Source organism: Achroia grisella, unplaced genomic scaffold (genome assembly GCF_030625045.1).
Source record: "Achroia grisella isolate CSIRO2021 unplaced genomic scaffold, CSIRO_AGI_Agris_v1 utg567, whole genome shotgun sequence".
Taxonomy (NCBI): Eukaryota; Metazoa; Arthropoda; class Insecta; order Lepidoptera; family Pyralidae; genus Achroia; species Achroia grisella.
The window spans coordinates 848,141-869,216 of record NW_026712947.1 but is presented as its reverse complement, the minus strand read 5'-3'; the positions used below and the strand labels follow the sequence as shown (position 1 = coordinate 869,216).

The 21,076-nt window shown below is 34.8% G+C and overlaps 2 protein-coding genes and 1 pseudogene across 3 annotated transcripts; 2 read left to right on the top strand and 1 right to left on the bottom strand.

The window, feature by feature from the left end:
- Positions 1 to 761: 761 nt before the first annotated feature.
- Positions 762 to 6,363, bottom strand: LOC131848634 (zinc finger protein 271-like). The gene is made up of 6 exons (XM_059198556.1): positions 6,072 to 6,363; positions 5,340 to 5,435; positions 4,298 to 4,786; positions 3,518 to 3,727; positions 2,060 to 2,868; positions 762 to 1,090 (listed from the first exon to the last, which is right to left on the bottom strand). Exons 1-6 carry the CDS (start codon positions 6,359 to 6,361, stop codon positions 762 to 764), a joined length of 2,223 nt encoding a protein of 740 aa, XP_059054539.1. The 5' UTR covers positions 6,362 to 6,363.
- Positions 6,364 to 7,246: 883 nt separating this feature from the next.
- LOC131848725 (mitochondrial protein C2orf69 homolog) lies at positions 7,247 to 17,789 on the top strand. 2 transcript variants are annotated; one of them, XM_059198665.1, is made up of 11 exons: positions 7,247 to 7,334; positions 7,441 to 7,521; positions 10,666 to 10,820; positions 11,235 to 11,362; positions 11,856 to 11,960; positions 13,349 to 13,457; positions 14,393 to 14,493; positions 15,284 to 15,445; positions 15,992 to 16,098; positions 16,727 to 16,839; positions 17,330 to 17,789. In XM_059198665.1, the coding sequence occupies exons 3-11, from the start codon at positions 10,695 to 10,697 to the stop codon at positions 17,477 to 17,479; spliced, it is 1,101 nt and encodes a 366-aa protein (XP_059054648.1). In that variant the 5' UTR covers positions 7,247 to 7,334; positions 7,441 to 7,521; positions 10,666 to 10,694; the 3' UTR covers positions 17,480 to 17,789. The 2 variants fall into 2 exon arrangements, with proteins under 2 accessions (XP_059054648.1, XP_059054647.1); XM_059198664.1 differs by having other exon boundaries at positions 7,259 to 7,521.
- Positions 7,704 to 9,549, top strand: LOC131848726 (TWiK family of potassium channels protein 7-like; annotated as a pseudogene).
- Positions 17,790 to 21,076: the final 3,287 nt, after the last annotated feature.

Sequence of the window (21,076 nt, the reverse complement as noted above, 5' to 3'; positions counted from 1 at the left end):
CTACGGCATATATTGTTCAGAATACATCAAGTTTTATAAAAAATATTATTTTATATATATTAACATATAAAAATATTATTTTCGGACTATTTTTGTAAGTAAGATAATATGTTTAGGTAAATATTAAAATAGTAATATATTTGTATTTTATCTATGTTTAATTGGAATAGCAAATATGGTTATTTCCTACCTAATGGTAAGTAACAAACTTTATTATATTGTTCATGTATATAGAAACGGTTGTAACACGACATCAAGTCATCATATGATGCCAGTGGCACCTCATATCTGATGCCTTCTTAAAGACTTAGGTATAATGGCTACGTGTCCTGTAATCACGCAGTCGAAAAGATTGACAAATTTATCTTTATAGTATATATATGCAAAATTAATATAACATTGCAATGTCTGATAATGGATAGTCCGTTCGTGGGGAAGGAATTGTTAATGGGAAATAATAACCCTATTGCTAACACTTTTCCATGTTAGGTTGCCCTTCATGAGTTCCCCCATCGTGATTACTTCCTGCTGACTCTATCACAATGGACTAACTGACCTACCTTCATGCTCATCACCTTTCATCTATGACCTATGACCTAACGTCATGTTCACGTGGGTCTTAGTAGTGTATACTGTTAACGTAGGTGGGTGCACCATTCTATTACCATCCTTAAAAAAAAGACAATGGACAATCATATGATCATATACTGGACCATCATGGATTATAATGTGAATATATAAAATTTCTATTGGATACTGATTCAATAAAGGTTCGTGTTCATAAACGAGAAATGTGCGGCTTCGGTAATGTCTGCATACCCGAGCTGGTGGTCCGGCGGCAGCTTGGTGAGCACGGGCGGCTCCCCGGGGGCGCGGGGCCCGGGGGGCCCGCGGGGGTCGAAGGGGTCGTGGGGGTCGCAGGGGCCCAGCTGCGTCAGCCGCGGGTCGATGTGCGGCAGCAGCGCCCCGTCCAGGTCGATGACCGCGCCGCCCCCGGCCGCGCCGCCCCCGCCCGCCCCGTCCCACACGAAATCCGGCCCGTACTCGCGCGGGAACCACACCGACGTGGGCGGATCCGGTACAGAGTATGCTGCAGGCGATGATGAATAAATCACCTTTTTATACATTACCATATGCCACCCGCAACTTCAGAAGGGCTATATATTCTTTATGGCACTTAAATACAGAAATTGAAGAAATTTATTTTTAATGTATAATAATATATTGTTGGAAAGAAGATTAAGAGTGGAGGGGAGACCTATAAAAGGCGATGCCATCTCGGAACCGACACACTCTCGCTTTGTGATTTAGACTGTTAGGTCGTTACTCTGCTAGTTTAGCTATCGGTTATAATATTTCTAAGTTCATAGTGTTGTTTTGTTTGATTTGAATTGGAGGTTAATTATTTCTGTTTGTAATTAGTTTTCGTGGTTAATTATTTTTGCAGTATAAAATAAGCGATGTAAGAAGTTATCATTTTGATTCGTATTAGTTAAATTTAGATGTATTGTTAAACGGTTGCAATAAAATTGTTTTGTTATAAATTTATTTTTGAGTTTAATTTCCTTAGGTAGCTGTAATTATTTCTTTTTAAAAAAAATCACTTCTGGTCTTCTTTCCAAGAATATTATATTGGCCGCAACTGGTCTTTACAGCTTCACAGGATGATACGAATACGATATTAATGAAATCATTAATATTCATTGACTCATTGGACCAACCTCATGAATTAATTAGGCTATTGTTTAAAAAACAGATTATCAATTAGCAATATTCAAGAAGGGTAAAAAGTAACAAACAGACAGAAACATAAGGAACAAATAAAATTGCATTGTTGCCAGTATTTTAAGAAGGAATAAAGGAATCAATATCGTATCGGTTTAGAAATACCATGGCTGGAAGATGATTCCACAATGTGGAACGAAGATTAGATGCCTCTTTACAATTTTAGTACCAGTAGGTCAACTCCAAGCTGTTCAGTTTGAACAATATACATATTGTGTTGTCTAGATTTAGAGACACTTTTTATGACGTCAGAATTAGAAACAGATGTACGTACCAGTGATGAGAGCGTCGATATTATCCGATGTGAGATTAGTAAGCTCAGTGATGTCGCTCATAACGTCCAGCGTGGTCGTGGAGTCGTCGTATATCTTGGATTCCTTCTCCATCAGCGCCGGGTCGATCCCGTCCGACTCGATCGTACTCTCATCCGATTCGTACAATTTGCAACTAAACGCGTCCACCGACATCTCCGAACCCATCGAGTCAACTAATCCATCTGTTTTATAACTCTCTATAATCTTGCACTTTTCGTTCGTCTTCTTCACTTTCGGTACGGCCGCTTCGAACACTTCATTGTTATTCTCCAGCACGGGCTTCACGAGGGACTTTGGTTGGATGTTGTGTATCTTACGCAAATGTTTGGACCAATTAGGGGCGCTTGCAAATGATTTCGGGCACTTAACACACTTGTACGGCTTCAAACCGGTGTGTTTATTGAGATGCTGCTGCAACTGATATGATTTGATGAAACTCTTGTCACAGTAACTGCATTTGTGGACTCGATCCTTGGTATGTACCTTCGTATGCTCTACTAGACGATTCTTGGCGTTGTACATTTTACCGCAATCTTTGCATATGTGTATAATAGCTGAGAAATGTTGCGGCACGTGTTTCATGATGAGGTATTTCTCACTGTAGCTTTTGTTGCATACTGGGCAGGAGTACTGCTTCTTGCAATGCACGGGTATATGCTTCTCGCAGGCAGTCATTGTGGTGAAGTGGAGGCTACACTGCTTGCACCTATGACTGTCGACTATTTTATGTTGACGTTTATGCAAGATTAAATCTTTTGGCGTTTCAAATCTGAGGAATAAAGGAAATCATTTTTAATACTTTTGCCGGCAAACTATGGACGTGACATTAGAGAGATAGTAGTCACTGGCAGAATAGTGATTAATAACAGACTGATGACTGAGTATCACAGGGACGAAGGGAAGGGAACGAAATTACAGAAATAACAGTGTCTAATAATAGATTCGACAGACTGATGTAATGATGCTTATGACAATTAAGCAAAACTAGTGGTCATCCTGTGGTCATAATTCGACACTAATTAAATTATAAGTTTGAAAATGATTAAGGTTCTATTGTAAAAGACTATACTTCTATAATCACAGGCACTGGCAGTCGCACTGGCAATAAAAGAGTATCAAAGAATTTGAGCGTCAAATAGATGGTATTTTTTGTGAATAAATAAAAATTATATTAGTATTCTGCATTCCGTTTGTATATAAACATTTGTATAAGTGTATGACATTTCATACTCTTCCGTCCGCGCATGTTTCGTAAAAAGTCGTACAAAGGTTTTGATTCAAATAATAGTAATATTTTAAATATACAAAAATATGTAAGCTGTTAAAAAATTTTTAAATATAAACATAAACAACAGTGAAAAAGGGGGTAAAACAATTATCTGTGGTAAAAAAAAACCATATGATGGATCAATACTTACATTTCCTGGCACCCCTCTGCAGGACATTGGATACGCTGTATGGAGTGGGCCTCCCGCAGGTGTTCGCGGAGACGCGATTCGGTCATGAAGCCATGGTCACACTGAGTGCATGTAAATGGCTTGGCAGCTACTGTGTCGCTTGAGTGGAATGCTTCTGTGTGTATCACTAGCAGAGAGAGGCGTGAGAATGTTTTGCCGCACTCTTCACATCTACAAATTATTCAAATTAACACATTGAGGGACATTAGGAACAAGTGATGTTAAAAAATAAACACTATATATTTTTGTAATTTTAAGAATATTACAAGTATAATTTAACATTTTCTGATTAAAATATTAATTTGAGATTGAATTCAAGAGAAAACACGATCGCTTTACTTCCTTTGCAACATGCATACTGAAGCTGCAAGTCATTTAACAGGTGCAAAACAAAATTCTACCACATAAATTATTTCCAAAACATTACACTAGGCTTCTACTTGTACGCTGGATGCATATTTGTGCCAGCAGCCGCAGTGTCCAAAAACGACCGTTTCGTTTTAGACGGCTATTGCCCTCAAGAAAAGAAACAAATATGATGTTAGGAATAAACTACTGAATCAAGTAAAATATTTCTTATTATAATTATGAGGGCCTTTTTGGTCTAAAGTTTAGCAGAGATAATAACAAAAAAAGAATTAGGGAAATCGTCTAGCCATTCACACATTCAGACGACGAGGGATAATAGGGGTTAATTTTCATATAATTACTTATGTTACATGATAAATATGTAATACTCACTCAAACCGGTCTTTGGCAAAATGATCGTAGCAGTGGCTCCCAAACAAGAAGTATTTCTCATACTGTTTCCCACAAATATTACATGAGTATACTATATCTTTGCCACAGTGTTCCATCGAAAAATGCATATCAAACTCAACTCTATTCTTGAAGATACTCTTGCAGTAGCAGCAGAGGATCCCACCGACGATATCAATGGAGCTATCTTTAGGTATAATGGGTGACTCTGAATATTCCACTCCTGTTTCATATTCTCTGTTGAGTACTTTGCCAAAATGCTTAATCAGATGGTCTGAAGCATTGGACAAGTTGGGTATATTCTCATTGCAAATAGGACAGGAGTAGAACAATTCGCAGTGCTGTTCAATATGCTGTTCACAGCTGTCAATATTATCAACCTGTTGACCACAACTGTGGCAGTCATAGGGTGGACTCTCATCGTTTTTGTGTACAATTTGGTGTAGTTGCAATTCTTTTGCTGATGAAAATCTGTAAAGTAATTGTTGATTATATCATTGGCGCGATGGGAAAAAAAATACAAACAAATTAACAAAAAGAGCTATCAGATTGGACTATTGTTTAAAAATAAACAGATTGCCAGTCAATACTATTGAAAAGAAAAACAGATTAAATAAATGAATAAGAATAAAAAATTAAAGAAATACAAACAATTTAATAAATAAAGCACATCACATTAGACTATTGTTTAAAATTAAATGGATTGTCAAGTAACAATATTTATTTATGTATATTCTATAAAATTATTATAATATTATTTGCACAGCCAACAATTTATATCTGCACAACTCATGGTTGACTGGTAGAAAATGCCAGGCGTTAAGTCTGCCATATGTACTCTTTATTTATATATAAAGGTATTTAAATAAAATAAATAAATAAATAAATTATTATTGTTCTCCTCCCTAATATGTACAAACACATGTATAAACATACAAGTTAGAGAATTCATAGAATATACATTTACTTAAAATAATTTCCTAACTACCATACCACTACACTGAGCTATTATAAAAATACTCACTGTTTTTTGCATGATGAACAGACAAAATTGTGTTTTGTGTCCATATGTTGTTTGAGGATGCAAAGTTTTGAAAAAAATTTGGGGCAAATTTCGCATCTGTGAAACAGAAATAATCTTTATTCAAATAAACTCATTACCAACACTTTTGAATAGTCATATTTTGATTCTACCGCTCATTCGGAACGCAGATTCATCACAAGAAGAATGAGCAAGAAACTTGTGTGTTGAACAATTAATTTAGACTCTTACTTACTCTAGATTACATTACACACACACATTATCATATCTTAATATATCTTAGAAAACATTCATACACAAATGACTCATAGAAACAGCTGTTGCTATTTGCATGAATCGACAGGACACTCAATATAAATAATATTGAGTGTAAATAATTAATAAAAATGTATAATATTGCCTCCTGATTATGAGGTGAAAATCTACACCCTATTTTATTGCACTTGCACTGTAAACAAAACAATGTTCAAGCAAATAAATTATCTGTATAAACCATATGTTGGTAGTAATAGACAAAAAATCAATAAAAAGTCCTCTAACATTATTCTATTAAGTATACAATTTTTTATGAGATAACTGATGAATAACAATAACTGTTGATTGATCAATAATGTTCAACTTGGCTTTCAGCTATGTTTTAAGATAAAGTTGTTTATTGCTCACAAAAATATTTTTTTTATTGTAGAGAACTGTGAAAAAATTGTGTATACTTACTTAAATTTGTCTTTGGTGACATGAACCAGATAACAGTGACCGTGGAAGCTGCGGTAACCGACAATATTCTTATGGCATACAACACATGTGTAAACTATATCTGTACTCCCTGTATTATGTTTCACATAATGGTTATCAAAATCTTTTTTATTCCCAAATGTTATATGACAAATGTGACACAATATGCCTCCAACTAAATCAATAGTAGTCAGTTTGAGGGTCTGCAGCAAATCGGTTGGATTTCGGTCCGCGTCGCCCGCCCACCCGGCCGACGTCGATGGGGAAGCCATTACTTGTATTGTTCCATCTATTGCAACTGCTACATGTTAAATGGTGGATAATGTAATGCTGCTATTGTAAAAATCATAATAAAACTGTACTCCGACCTGCAGCTACATGTCTATGATGATATTACGGGTCTGAAAGACAAAACATATTGCCTTAATGCCGGCCCAACCTTGGTAACAAATAAAGTAATCAGGTATAATATAACGATGGCAAACAAAAAACAATATAGACGTAGCAAAACATATGGTTGTAACTACTGCTAAATTGTACATGTATTATTAAAGTGTTTTTTCATGTCATTGAAAAATTCATAGGTTGGTCATGTTCAGCCATTAGCTGTATGATGTCTCGAAGGTATAATATTTAAGAAAATACTTACAAAACCAATAGTAAATACTTGAAGATGTGCATCTATTATGTATCACACTACATTTTACATCGCAACAAACAAAATATGGGTTGAATTTTTTAAAATGCAATGCCGGATAGCAAACAACGCCAAGAAAACGTGTAGTTTTTTTTTCCAAATTATATTTGACATTGACTTTTGAATTAGATGAGATGACAACATTGACGGCGCCGCTAGCAAACAAGGCCAATAACCTACATTTTTATTATTATTATACAAATTATATGTTACAAATTAGATACTTTCTTCTTCGAGAAAATTTGACGAAAATGTCTCACAAAATGTGAGACATTTTCGTACTAAAAATTTCATGGTGTTTTGTACAAGCATCAAAAAAGTTACTATAAAAACAAAACTAGTATTCATTTTTCATCTGTGTCGTCCATAGTTCTATTCTCTGTAAACATCAATCAGTCACTCAAGCGTACACTGTGTTACAGTGTCAATCCGTCTTCAGTCAATTTTATATACAATGCAACTGAAATAAAAACAAAAAATAAATAAAATCTGGCTAAAATAAATAAATTATTGTATAAAATACATTACTCGTGAAAAAATACAGAAAAGTAACAAATAATTGAAATTATGATTTATGGAAAATTTTGCTTTCTCGCTATTTAATAATAACAACTCAATTGTTAAACAATATTTGTTTTGTTTTCACATTTGCAGCTAAACACTACGTTATAATAAATAAACTCTACGTTATTTTCCAATTTTTGGATTTTACCTACTCTACAAGCATACATCTTGGTACGTAAACAATATTATTTCTATATTTTCACATTTACTCTATTTTATTAGTGTTTACGTACGTAACCACTAATAAAATAAATAGCAATAGTAATAGTAATAATAGCGTACTTAATTATAATTAAGGTAATAAATGTCAGTCTGTAGCATCGAAGGTTTCGGAAACATTTTCCGAATTCTTTCATAAACCCTAAATTAACCACTTTATTTCTCACACATTTATAAATATGTATGAAAGCGATAAACGTTTTAAATTAATACTTAATTATACACACAATCTAGAAATGAATGAAAAATAGTGTTTAAAATGTGTAAATAAGTGTGTACGTAGTGACGTGAAACGTACTTTTCACGATGTTTTGTATTCAAACATTTTATTGGCGCCGCGCCAACTGTATTCCCGAAATAGCGGCCGTTAAACTATTCACAACGCGTTTACGCCATACCACCTTCCTTCCCTCAAATACCATATAATAAAATCATGGATCATCACCATCCTCTTCATTCAAGTAACCATGGTTCAAACAGAAGTAGAGACTCAACATCCACCATGGAGAGTGACCCGAGAGAGAAGATCAAGGATTGTTTTAGGAAGTTCATAGCTTTCATGTTTACACAAGTGGGTGTTGGTGCCCTTGTGGTGTGCTATGCGATATTGGGTGCTGCAGGCTTTATGCACATTGAAAAAGACAACCCTGATCTACAGCTAGAGGATGTGAAGAACTGGAGACTGAATTGTGCAGAGAAATTGTGGAATATAACAATAAATGTAAATATCTTCAATGAGACTGTATGGATGCATAAAGTAAACAATGTCTTAAAGTTATTCCAAAACAATATAACTGTTGCAGTTCATACCGGATACAGTGGGAGGACAGCGGAGGATATCTGGTCATTCCCAGCTGCACTAATGTACTCTCTGTCAGTGTTCACAATGATTGGCTATGGGAATGTAGTGCCAAAGTCTGTTTGGGGCAAAATTGTGACAATGGCATATGCATGTTTTGGTATACCAATATACATCCTATACTTTTGTAACATGGGCAAAGTCCTAGCTAAGACTTTCAAGTGGTTGTATATTACTGCTCATGAATGTAGCCGCCGAGAAGACCCCTTGTTTGAGGATGGTGAAATACAGCCAAAGAGAAAATAACTGTACCATCGACAGCTTGTCTATGGGTGATTTCATTTTACATTTTAACGGGCACCATTATGTTTGGAGCTTGGGAGAAGTGGAACTATTTGGACTCGACATATTTCTGTGTTATTAGTCTGTGCAAAATTGGGTTTGGTGACTTTGTTCCAGGTGCAAACATATCTGATTCAGCTGGAGGGTCACACCTGAAGCTGGTTATAAACTTCATCTATGTCCTGCTTGGTATGGGCTTGGTGGCTATGTGCTACAATCTGATGTGTGAGGATGTGAGAGTCAAGGTCAGAGAGCTCCGAGAGGACTTGAAGAACTGTCTCGATGATATCACCTTGAAAATTACAGTGTGCATGAATGACACTAAGTATTATCATCAGAAACAAAGCAGAAATATGAAGTGATGTGAATTATATTCATCACTTGTGATTATTTATTACAGCATCAAAAGAAGTTTGATGATGAGTTTTGTAGTACCAGGAATTTACAATTACTATACAAATAGTAGGTTAAAAGAATTACATTTGTAGCAGTTATTGTTTAATTTAGTAAGTTGAACTAGACAGATTATAATTTAGAGGAATACTGGCATTTTGTTTTGTGTTTAAAGTATTTTATATTATATCAGTATTAGTGCTTATCCTTCTAAATGGCCTTTAATAGACCTTCAGATATCGAACTGATTGTAATGCTTCATCAAAGATATAGAATATGAAGATATACATGTGCTAGGTATGTCTATATATTGATTGCTAGTCAATCATTTAAGCCAGTTATAGATAAGTGAAAAGAAATTAATGTATATTTTCTTTACTTTAAAATTTTATTAAAGTATCTTGTGTTACTTAATTGTCATTTAAGTATTTTTTAAATACATAATTTCATGCTAAATCTTTAGTTTTATTATCTACATCACTATTTTATATGTCAGTACAGATATCTTTAGTATCAGTAACATTATCTGTTATCTGTGATTACATGCAAGTGGTACACGCAATTCACTAGATATTGCTGTGTCTATTACGGTAGTCATTAGTCATTCACCAACACGCGAATTAGACAGTAATATTTTCTTAAAACAATTGCCAGAGTTGAGAAATCCATGAGCCTATATAAATATGTACCTCCTTCCTACCCTACTTCCTCAATACAATCTAGAGGGGTATGTCAGCTTAGAAGATAGATGTATGTGGTCGCTGCCTACCCCAAAAAGATGTTAGCGAGAGTTTACAATAATAGTATTCTTGTGTAGGCTCTCATCTTTGGCAAGTTTTCATCTTGATGGTTGCTCAACTGACAGTTTTTTATCCATTCAATGTTGCCAATATTTTTAATTTAATTTAATTATATTTCTAATCTTAGTACTATATTTACAGGTTTCAATCCTAATACATTAGCGTAACTTAAATATATTCTTATAATTACTTTTAATAAATAATAAATAAAGTTATTTTAGAACATTAAGCCTACGACAAAATAAAAATCTCAATTTGGCTCTTTAATTTCGTATATCATTGTATGTTAACCGATATCCGAGAGTAAAATTCTCATTCAAACTTATAGGTGTATGAAAATACCCTCATAATGAAGGTAACATAACCGATATCCGAGAGTAAAATTCTCATTCAAACTTATAGGTGTATGAAAATACCCTCATAATGAAGGTAACATCTCGTACTTGTAGGATTCTTGTGTGGTTAGCATCTCTATACCTAATAATAATAGTAACCCTGGACAAATAACACAGCGCCATCTAATACCAAGTTAAATAGAACTTGTTTTATTGGTACCTAGATAATTGATACAAATACATAGATATAATATATATTTTTTAATTCTAATATACATAGAAAACACCCAGACCAATTTAAACCATCATACTGTTTTTGTCAAACCCGCGACAATCGGAAGTAAAGCGTAGTGCTAGTCCACCGAGGATGAATAGTAATCTTTGTTCATGATTACGTCATAAAGCATTATATGTTCTAAAATTGCAGTAATGATGCAACTGATGTGAGAGTGTGAGATGCTGCCTCTGCGTTTGCGCCGCGTTTCCGGCCACGAGGGGCGGCTCAATGACACCCTGTTCCAGCCGGCGACGCGGCCCGCCCTCGCCTCGCAGACCCTCGTTTACTTCGGGGGTGATGTTCAGGTAAACTGTTAGAAATATAAAGCAAATGTAATTTTCACAAATGTTACTAGATGGCGTGGTTATAAAAGTAAAACGCTCCATCGTTTCATTTATGGACTCTATAGAAAATCCATTATTAAGCTAAACTTATCTTTAAGCAATTTTGAATAGTGATACATTCATTAAGTTGTATATTGGAATATGTATGATTAACATAATATTCAACGGCGGTCCTTATAGTGATATGGCTTATGTAGCACACTATCAAATAAACTTACTAATGTAGTTCAATTATTACACCTGTATACTCACTACCTAGATACAGGAAACAAATAAGTAGCGACACCTCATTACATCATATATAACACTACAGTGGTGAGGTGATAACCATCGCACTACATTTGCTTTGTCTTTAAATAAAAAAATATGTTTTAGGACTATCCGGAAGTAATGCAAGCTCATAGAGACAACAGGAACTATGTGAAGTGGAACTTGGAGAATACTGCTCGCATGCTGGGCCGGTACTTCCCCAACAAACATATATTGGTTGTGAGACCCTCTAGGTATGACTTCCTTACTTTTTTTATTCTACTAATATTATAAACGCAAAAGTTTCTGAGTATGGATGGATGGTTGGATGTTTGTTACTCTTTCACGCAACATGTCGTTATATTTCGCCCAGTTTACATAATATTTTTTCAAATTATTGCCTATGTGTTATTTTGAAGTTGTAAGCTATATTACTGTAAAGTTTCATCCAAATCTGTTTAGTACTTTTTGCGTGAGAGAGTAACAAAATCCAATCATTAATACTCACGAACTTTCGCGATTATAATGTTAATAATATGAATTTAGCACGATGGCTAACTGACCTGACCTCAGGCTCATCCTATCATCCTTCACTGGTGCCCCGCACAGGAGGGTAAACCTATTTGTCATCCATTACAAAAATATACCTTATATATATGACATTAAGGTGAACTCTCCTAAGAAGTAAACGCGAATACGTTTTTTTTTATATGCATATATAATTCAGAGATTACTATGTTCTTTCAGGATAGAGTACAAGAGTTTTAGTTGCTATGACAACTTCGTGCCTAGTAACAACGCGGGCGTGCCCGACCACACCCCCACGCACAGCGCCCTCCACCACCTCGAGAGGTAAGGGAGTAAAATTAAATCAAAATGAAAAATCTCTAAATAAAAAATAATTTATTTATGTAGGACATTTTAGCCGCTTATAAACGTAATTTTTTTGTATTATAATGTTGTCTCGACCGTCCAGTTCTGTATACAGATTCAATTGAGAAGAACTGGCAAGAAACTCAACTGATTTTTTTTTATCAGTTTATTGAGCGGAGCGCGGAGCACGGACCGATCTTATAGGTCAGATTTGCACTCTGTAACGGTACTCCTCCGAAATGGCTCAACCGATCAAGACCAAAATTTAATCCACCATTAATTTCCATCTATCGTTTACCATTAAAAAAAAATCCGATCCGATCCGATCAGAAAATCATTTGAATAAATGATTTTCTATTCTATCTTATAGGTCAGATTTGCACTCTGTAACAGTACTCCTCCGAAATGGTTCAACCGATCAAGACCAAAATTTCATCCACCATTAATTTCCATCTATCGTTTACCATTAAAAAAAAATCCGATCCGATCAGAAAATCATTTTAATAAATGATTTTCTATTCTATCTTATAGGTCAGATTTGCACTCTGTAACGGTACTCCTCCGAAATGGCTCAACCGATCAAGACCAAAATTTCATCCACCATTAATTTCCATCTATCGTTTACCATTAAAAAAAATTCCGATCTGTTAAAATCGAGTTTTTAAGAATCGCGCGCTCCGTTCTACATGCGACCTGGCGTGTAAACAACACCTAGCTTACACTGTGTACTTACGTAGGTCTAATTTTGTCCTACATGAATAAATGATGAATGAATGAATGAATGGAACTCTTTATTGTTCCTCTCACAGAAAATACAACGATGATTGATTTTTTATTTGATTTGGTAACATTAAATGAAAATCCCGTTCATGAACAACTATTGTCATGCATGCTCGTCATTCAAGTAATCGTTTAGTGAGTAATAGGCTTTGCTCAGTAAATATGATTTTATGCCTACGTTATAGTAGCTTTATGCATGCCAAATTTCAGCCCGATCCGTCCAGTGGTTTGGGCTGTGCGTTGATAGATCACTATGTCAGTCACCTTTGAGTTATATATATATTTAGATTAGCTGACCCGCACAACCGTCTGCATCACACTATCTATGCATTTATATCAGTTGTCTAGAACCCATAATACAAGCTCTGCTTAGCTTGAGTAAGTATAAACAGAACAGCATATTCTTTATTAGCAGTGCCTGCGGTTTTACCCGCGTTAAAATTCAGTATAAAATATAGCCTACTTGTTATTCTGATATTACTGTAAAGTTTTATGAAAATCCGTTCAGTAGTTTTTGCTTGAAAAAGTTACAAACATCCATACTCGGTTTTATGACATGTGTTATAAAGATGTTGTCTATGTTACAGATTATTACAAGGTGTCGGCAATAGATTAAAAGCTATGCCTGCTTCGGAGCTGCTCGAAGCAGTCACCTCTGTCAGTTTGCCAGAAGACATCGATATAGAAGACTTACATGTAACAATTTATATCATACTACTTACCCGCCCCGGCTGCGCACGTGTTTATATGTATTATGCATATAAAACTTCCTCTTAAATCACTCTATCTATTGCGGAACACTTCATCAAAATCCGTTGCGTAGTTTAAAAGATCTAAGTAAACAGACGGTTTTTTTTTCTGACTACTCTAATGCTGTTGGCCGCAGCTGGTCTTTACAGCTTCACCGGACGTTAGGGGGCGAGTGCAGATGGCACTCCAAACCCGCGGAAGGACTTATGGAGCGGCTGAAGGTCAACTCCTGCCTGACGGATACGACTTTAGTCTGAGGGCACCACTAGGGGTTCGAACCTCGGCTCAGGCCGTCGTAATTTCGATCCTCATTTGAATTGGACGGGGGATCGATCGGAGGGGATGAACATACGGCGGAACCAACTTCATTTTATACTATGTAAATATTATATCCCTCTCCGTTCAATATTAATATAATATCTCTGTCTCTTTCTAATGGGTATCGTAATTATAATGGCCTAATTCGAGGTTCGGATCCGATAGGTTTCTTCAGATTAAAGTGGTAACTGTCAGGAGTTGGCCTGCCGCCTATGCATACATTTATCCGTGGGTTTGGAGTACCCCATGTACTCGCTCCCATTTTGTTCGATGAAACTATAATATACATATACATATGTTTATAAAAGCCGTATATATTTGAAAGACCAGCAACGCACTTTCAATTCCCCTGGTGTTGCGGGTGCTCAAGAGCGGCGGTAATCACTTACCATCAGGTGAGCTGCAAGCTCCTTTGTCCCCTGTGCTATATAAAAAAAAACTAAGTATTTATATTAATCGTCTAGAGCCCATAACACAAGCTTTGCTTAGCTTGGGACTAGATGGCGTTGTGTGAAATATCCGAGGATATTATTATAATTTACTAACATATATATACAATACAGAACGCTGCTGTTCACCACGGTGAACATAGCAAGTCCAACGGCTCCACCAAAACTGATGCGGTTCAGAGCGGCGCGCAGGCCACAGAGTGTGAACACAAGCCGTGAGTAGGTTTAGTTCCAATGGATGTTGTGGTGTAAAACAAAGTTTTATTATACATTTTTTATAATTGTTTGTTTTTTTGACTAGCTGACTACATTTATCATTATATATCGCCCAATTTACAAAATATCTTTTTAAATTATAGCGTATGTGTTATTCTGATGTACATATAAACTATGTGACTATAAAGTCATCAATCAAGTCATTAAAATCCGTTGAGTAGTTTTTGCGTGAAAGAGTAACAAACATACATCCATACAATCTTTCGCTCCGCTGAAATGCTGTCACAAGTAAAGAATATATTTTTTTGTACTATTACATTCAGATTTCACCATACTTCTAAGTCAAAATAATTTTATTGACCCAAAAAATTTTTGACGTTACTAGGAAAGTGACAAACAATGACATGTTATATTTAAAACATATAATATGGTCTTATTTGTATCATATTTTTATCTGTCTATCGCAAAACAACTTTCGGGGGTTCGTGTCTACGGAGTACGGGGGTAGGCCCCGTACCCCGTAGACACGAACCCTTCTCCTCGTTTAGAGCAGAACCACACTATTCTGCCTCACTTGCATTCTACAATACACTTATGTTGTTATTATAATGCATTTAGGAGTACATCGTAATACAACGCTCTACATGCCATATCGGTGTTCTCCCCTTTAGGGTCTTTGAGTAGAGGTTGAAATCACTTAGTTCGTAAACTGTGTTCCGGCGCGAAGGACCAATTTGTCATTACTCTACCATATTTCACACGTCATTGATGTGTAGACGTTGTATGCAGTGACAGTATGGTGGAGCCACTGTGGTGGAGGGACAACCTCGCCCTGGACGAGAGCCGCCTGACGCTGGTGGGGTTCAGCAAGGGCTGCGTGGTCCTCAACCAGCTCATATACGAGTTCCACTTCACCAAAACACTCACGCCGGGTGACGCACACATGATGAGGTGACATTTCATTTAACAACAAATTGAAAGAATACGACAAATAAAAAATGGATAATAATATCCCAGGACAATTAAAGTAACCCTGGACAATAAAAGTAATTCAATTGAGTTTCTTGCCAGTTCTTCCCAATTGGATATATATACTGAACTGGATGGTAGGGAAAAAAATAAAATTATAATGTAAAAAATTTGACGTTCATAAGCGGCTAATGTCCTATATTAATATATGAGTTTTGAATTTGAATTCACAGATTACCATCTAGTCCCAAACTAAGCTGAGCGAATGCAGTAAATCAATAAAAAAAACATTACAAACTAGTGTTGGTAATAGTAATAATATTAGTACATGTATTTAACACACACACACATAGAAGTCTTTGACAATAGAACCTTCATAATTATAGTCCAATTTCGATCATTGGGCGACCACTAATTAATATGTTAGATGTAATTTAGTTAGTTAGATTTATTATGAACATGTTCGTTTTTTATTCATTCCTGCGTCTGCGATATTTACTTAATTCCAATCAATTATTTCTTTGTTAGGTTTATAGAGCGCATCTCTGAGATGTGGTGGTTGGACGGGGGTCACGCGGGCGGAAAGAACACGTGGATCACGTCGCGCAGCCTCCTCGAGACTCTCACCAGGCTTGGTAGGTCTATTATTACTACACTAGCTGTGCCTACTTTACCTGCCTAAAATTTATAGCCTATGTATTATTCTGATGCATAGGCTATATCACTGTAAAGTTTCAACAAAATCCATCGAGTTGTTTTTGCGTGAAAGAGTAACAAACATCCATAAACACAAACTGTCGGGTTTATAATATTATTAAAATAAGATATATAACTTTTTATTTACTTCTAAAAGAGTAGAATCCTAACATATGAAGGTATCCCGTAGGATATAAATTGTATTTCTTTAAAAAAAAACAAATAAATCTGCAACTTAATATCCGAGCGTAATGTGTTATTTAAAAAAAAACATATATTTTTTGACGTGCACAAGAGGCTGATACTTCGTATGTTAATAATTAATTTTGAGTTTTAGGTTTCATGTATTTAGGGGGTGGGATGGGATAGTCACTAATGGGGATAGTGTCCCATTGCTATCAAATACTATATCAGGTCTAAAATTGTCTCATTTAATAGTTGAATGGAGGTACACTCAAACTAATTAACAATGAGAGAATTTTATAAAATTAATAAAAACTCTTAAACTGACTCAAGAAACTCAGTTTTGTTTGTTAATAATAATAAAAATATAATTTAAATTTCCAGATGTCAATATTTATATCCACGTGAGTCCGTACCAGGTGCAGGACGAGGGTCGGCCCTGGATCGGCAGAGAGGAGAAAGCTTTCACTAATCTACTCAAGAAACTTGGCGCTAAGGTGTATTATACAATTCATTATATAATAATCATAACTCGGGACAATTCACACAGCGCCATCTAATCCCAAGATAAGCAGAACTTGTGTAATGGGTACTAAACAACTAACAGATATACATAAGTACATTTTTTGTAAATACATAGTATACATAGAAAACGCCCACATCGATACAAATAAAATACAAATTTTTGTACTGTGTGAGGAATCAAACGTAAACTGTTAGACCATCAAGGCCGTTATCATTATTATACAATATTATTATTATATATTACTAGCTGTATCCGCGGTTTCAGTCGCGTTTAATTTCAAAATAGAAATTTCAGTATAAAATATAGCCTATGTGTTATTCTGATGCATATGCTATATTACTGTAAAGTTTCATCAAAATCCGTTAGTAGTTTTTGCGTGAAATAGTAACAAATTCGCGTTTATAATATAGTAATATTATTATATGATAATAATATTTGTCCTAACTTACAATGTTTCGCAGGTGAGCCGTCATCTTCACGAGCAGCCCGGCATGGCACACTCCCTACTCATGCACTTCGAGGTGCTGGCCAGCTTCTGGGCGGTACAACAGGACCCAACCGCCGCCTCGGGCTCCGCTGACATCTCCTCCGCTTCCGACGAGGAGCCCTAGAACGCCCGCCCTGGTCCACTCCGGTTATGTGGTCTAAAATTATATAGTGATCACTTTCAAGAGTTTAAAGCAGCTATCATAAGTTTCATATATGCCACAAATCATTCTTGTCAATTCCGGGTGAATTCGACATGATGGGGAAACTGACATGACTTCTTCTCCTGATCCTATGTTCAGCGTATAGCTTTACCGCAGGTACGTAGGTGGTAGGTCCATTCCATATCTATCCATTATATAAATATACCATGAACAATCTTGAGTGTATATTTAACTAAGAGTTCATAAGCATAAACTCAAAACCAACTTAAAAATACGAGTTCGAACCAGATATATAGTGTTAGTAAAGAGGCCAAGCCGAAAACAAGTGTTAGTATTCATAAATTTAAGGGCTTTGGATACCAATTTAGAGTGAAGTATTCAACATTTATTTCCTGATTAATGATGAATGATTTTCATTTATGTATATTAACAGAATGTATAGCCTATTATAGTCTGTAAAAATCAAATAATCTGGTGCCACATTCCCTGTATGAACTACACTAAATTCAGCACGATCTCGTCAATGCCTTATTTCTTATTTATGTTTAATAATAACCACTCCTGGGTTATCAGTCAGGCCAGGTCAGTTCAATATCAATCAATACATCAATTTACTTGTTAATGTTGCCACCTTACATTTAATTGTCAGTATTACCACAGTATTTCACAAAATCTAACAATATACTTACATTATATACTTGCTTCAAGGCGAAAGAGGCTCAGTCTGATGAGAATTTTACATGAGCTTCTGATTTGATATATCCTATAAAACTAACCCCGAATACCTACATAATACCTAAATAGTACCTACATAAAGTAATTCTTTAATTAATAATTAATGTCTTCAAATCGATATGATGCTGGTGTGACGTCCTAGGAGTATTAAATGTGAGAATCTATATATCAGAAGATATTTAAATATATATTTTGCACTGAGATTTATATTTCATAGCGGAGTATTGCATAATGATTACTTTATCGAAATACAGTATTGTGTATTTAATTTATAGAAATTAGTTATACAGTGTGCGCTGTAGCATGGTCAGGGTGACAGTTATTAATTTTACATTTAATAATTGCTACATTTAAGTTTAATATATTACAAATGTGGTACAGCTGAAATACTAAGTCATAATTTATAAATCGCGGCAACTTTTGAGAGTGAAACGTTAATGAAGCGCACATGGTATAAATAAGTAGTAAGTAAACTTGGTGATCTCAACTTAGAGCAGTATGGTCATCATTGTGGAATTACAAATGAGATTTTTATTTTTAGATGACAAAATATTTATTTTTAGTATGTATTATATAATTATTCAAGTGTATAATGATATTGGACAGGGGTCCATCGTTAAAGTATAATAGTGAGGTTGCCACAGAGAACTATTAAAAAAGCAATTAAGAAGTAATAAAGAGAAGTGATAAAATCACTGATCCAATGATAATTGTGTGTAAATTGTGTTGTGCTCACATAAATAAAGAGTGAAATGTGTTTTAACTAGAGTACAAATAATTTATTTTTATCTTTATATTAAAAGAGATTAAAAATATATAATTATCGTAAACATGACAAATTAGTGAATATAAAAGAATGAGGCATAAAAAAGTAAATATAAACAGTACAATAAACTGTTTGGTCCTTTTCTTTCATGCTACTTTCTTAATTTGGATGAAAGTGACAATTTTTTTTTTTATAGTACAAATTGATGTGTAGGAATTTTATTTTTTTATGAAACTGGTGATTAAGTTACTGTATTATTTGATTAAAAAATTGTACTAGTCCTTAAGGTGTGTTTACATGGGCAATTTAAATTTCACAATATATGAAGATTTGTATAAATTATAACATCTCGACAACAAAACAATTTCCTACAACTGTATATACAGATTATTAGAATCGTTAATTGTTGTGGATTAGGGGAATTCTACCCTGATTTTGGGCCCACAGTAAATGAGTTGTAATCCACCCGACACCAGAAAACTGTAAATTTATATTATGAACCAATCAGGAGCTCGTGCGCGGGTAAGCCAGTGAGGACAATCGTGAATGCTTGCATTTGACTATTTTTTGTGATCGCTATTTCGATCGTGATAGTGCGTAGGCTTCCAAGTCATTTCACTTTATTTAAAATCATATTTTTTACTCCACAAATTTTATTTTCCATACACGATTAAGATTTTCAATAACTTTATAATTTTGTCTTTGTTCTATAGTCAGATGCACTCCATTTTGCAATGATAATCAATAAAAAAGTCGTTAAAGCACTCACGATTGAAGAACGCGGCAATGTGCGAGCAGTCAGCCTCGTTCTCTTTATCTACATTTACATACCTGTGTAACCGCACCTTTAGAAGAAGACACAAGAAAACATTCTTGGCACTTATTGAAGATTATGTCATTCCTATGTACCTTGGTCTAAGTCAATGTTGACTGTAATTCTGCCGCGCAATGTTAAAGTTGTTTTGAGAATTTAATGTTCAAGCCTTAAATACTATTTTCACAAAACAATCTTTATCAGAATCATAAGAGACACTTAACTGTAATGATTTACAACAATGTTTGTTATATTTTTGTTTTACACTAGAGATGTATTTAAATTTATTTTTGTTTCAATGTGAACACACTTTTACATTAGTTGAGAAAATTAAACTATATTTTACCATAACCAAATCTCTTTTATTTTCAGTTGTCAATGTTATTATAGAAACATCTTAATAGTTATCTATACTACCATATACTGACCTTAAAGGTCATGCGAATAGTTACTTAATGGGCAAGATCTTTCAATAAAATCTCCTAAAGATGAGAACCACCATAAATATTCCAGATTAATTAGGTAAAGGTCTTCTTACGATCACAAAAGTAATACTCAGACAATATTAGTTTTTAACAGTTTATTCAGAGTTACTTCATGCGTTTAAAGGTTTTTTATTTTATATGAAATTATAAAATTAACAATACCCTAATACACACAAAACTACTAACATCCGATATTATATGTGAAAAGCTTTTTTCTGGTGGGTAATTAGCAATTATATAAAACAATAACATCCCACCATAGACAAAATTACAAAATTTAAATTTGACTGTAGTATGGTTGTATGTAACCCAGGGCAATTCACACAGTGCTTATCTAGTCACAAAATTACACAGAACTTGTACTATAAGTGTAAACAGATAGAAACACTCAAACATACTTATAAATACATAATATACAAAGAAAACAGACCAATACAAACAATCATACGAATAAATGTTTGTACCGTGCGAGAATCGAACTCGCGACCATCAATGGTAGATCTACTAAACCACTAGACAACCAACGCCGTCAGAACTACGAGGATACAATTAAACTTAATGCTGCACAGCCAACAATAAACAATACAATACAGCGCGGGGAGATAAGGAATCCCATTTTGTACATTAATATGTAAGTTTAAAACCTCTAAACACGGAAGATTCGAGAATGTTACATAGAACTATTACAGATTAAAAACTAGCTACCGATATTGTAGATAAAAAATATCAAGCACTAGATTTAATAATTCACTAAAGAG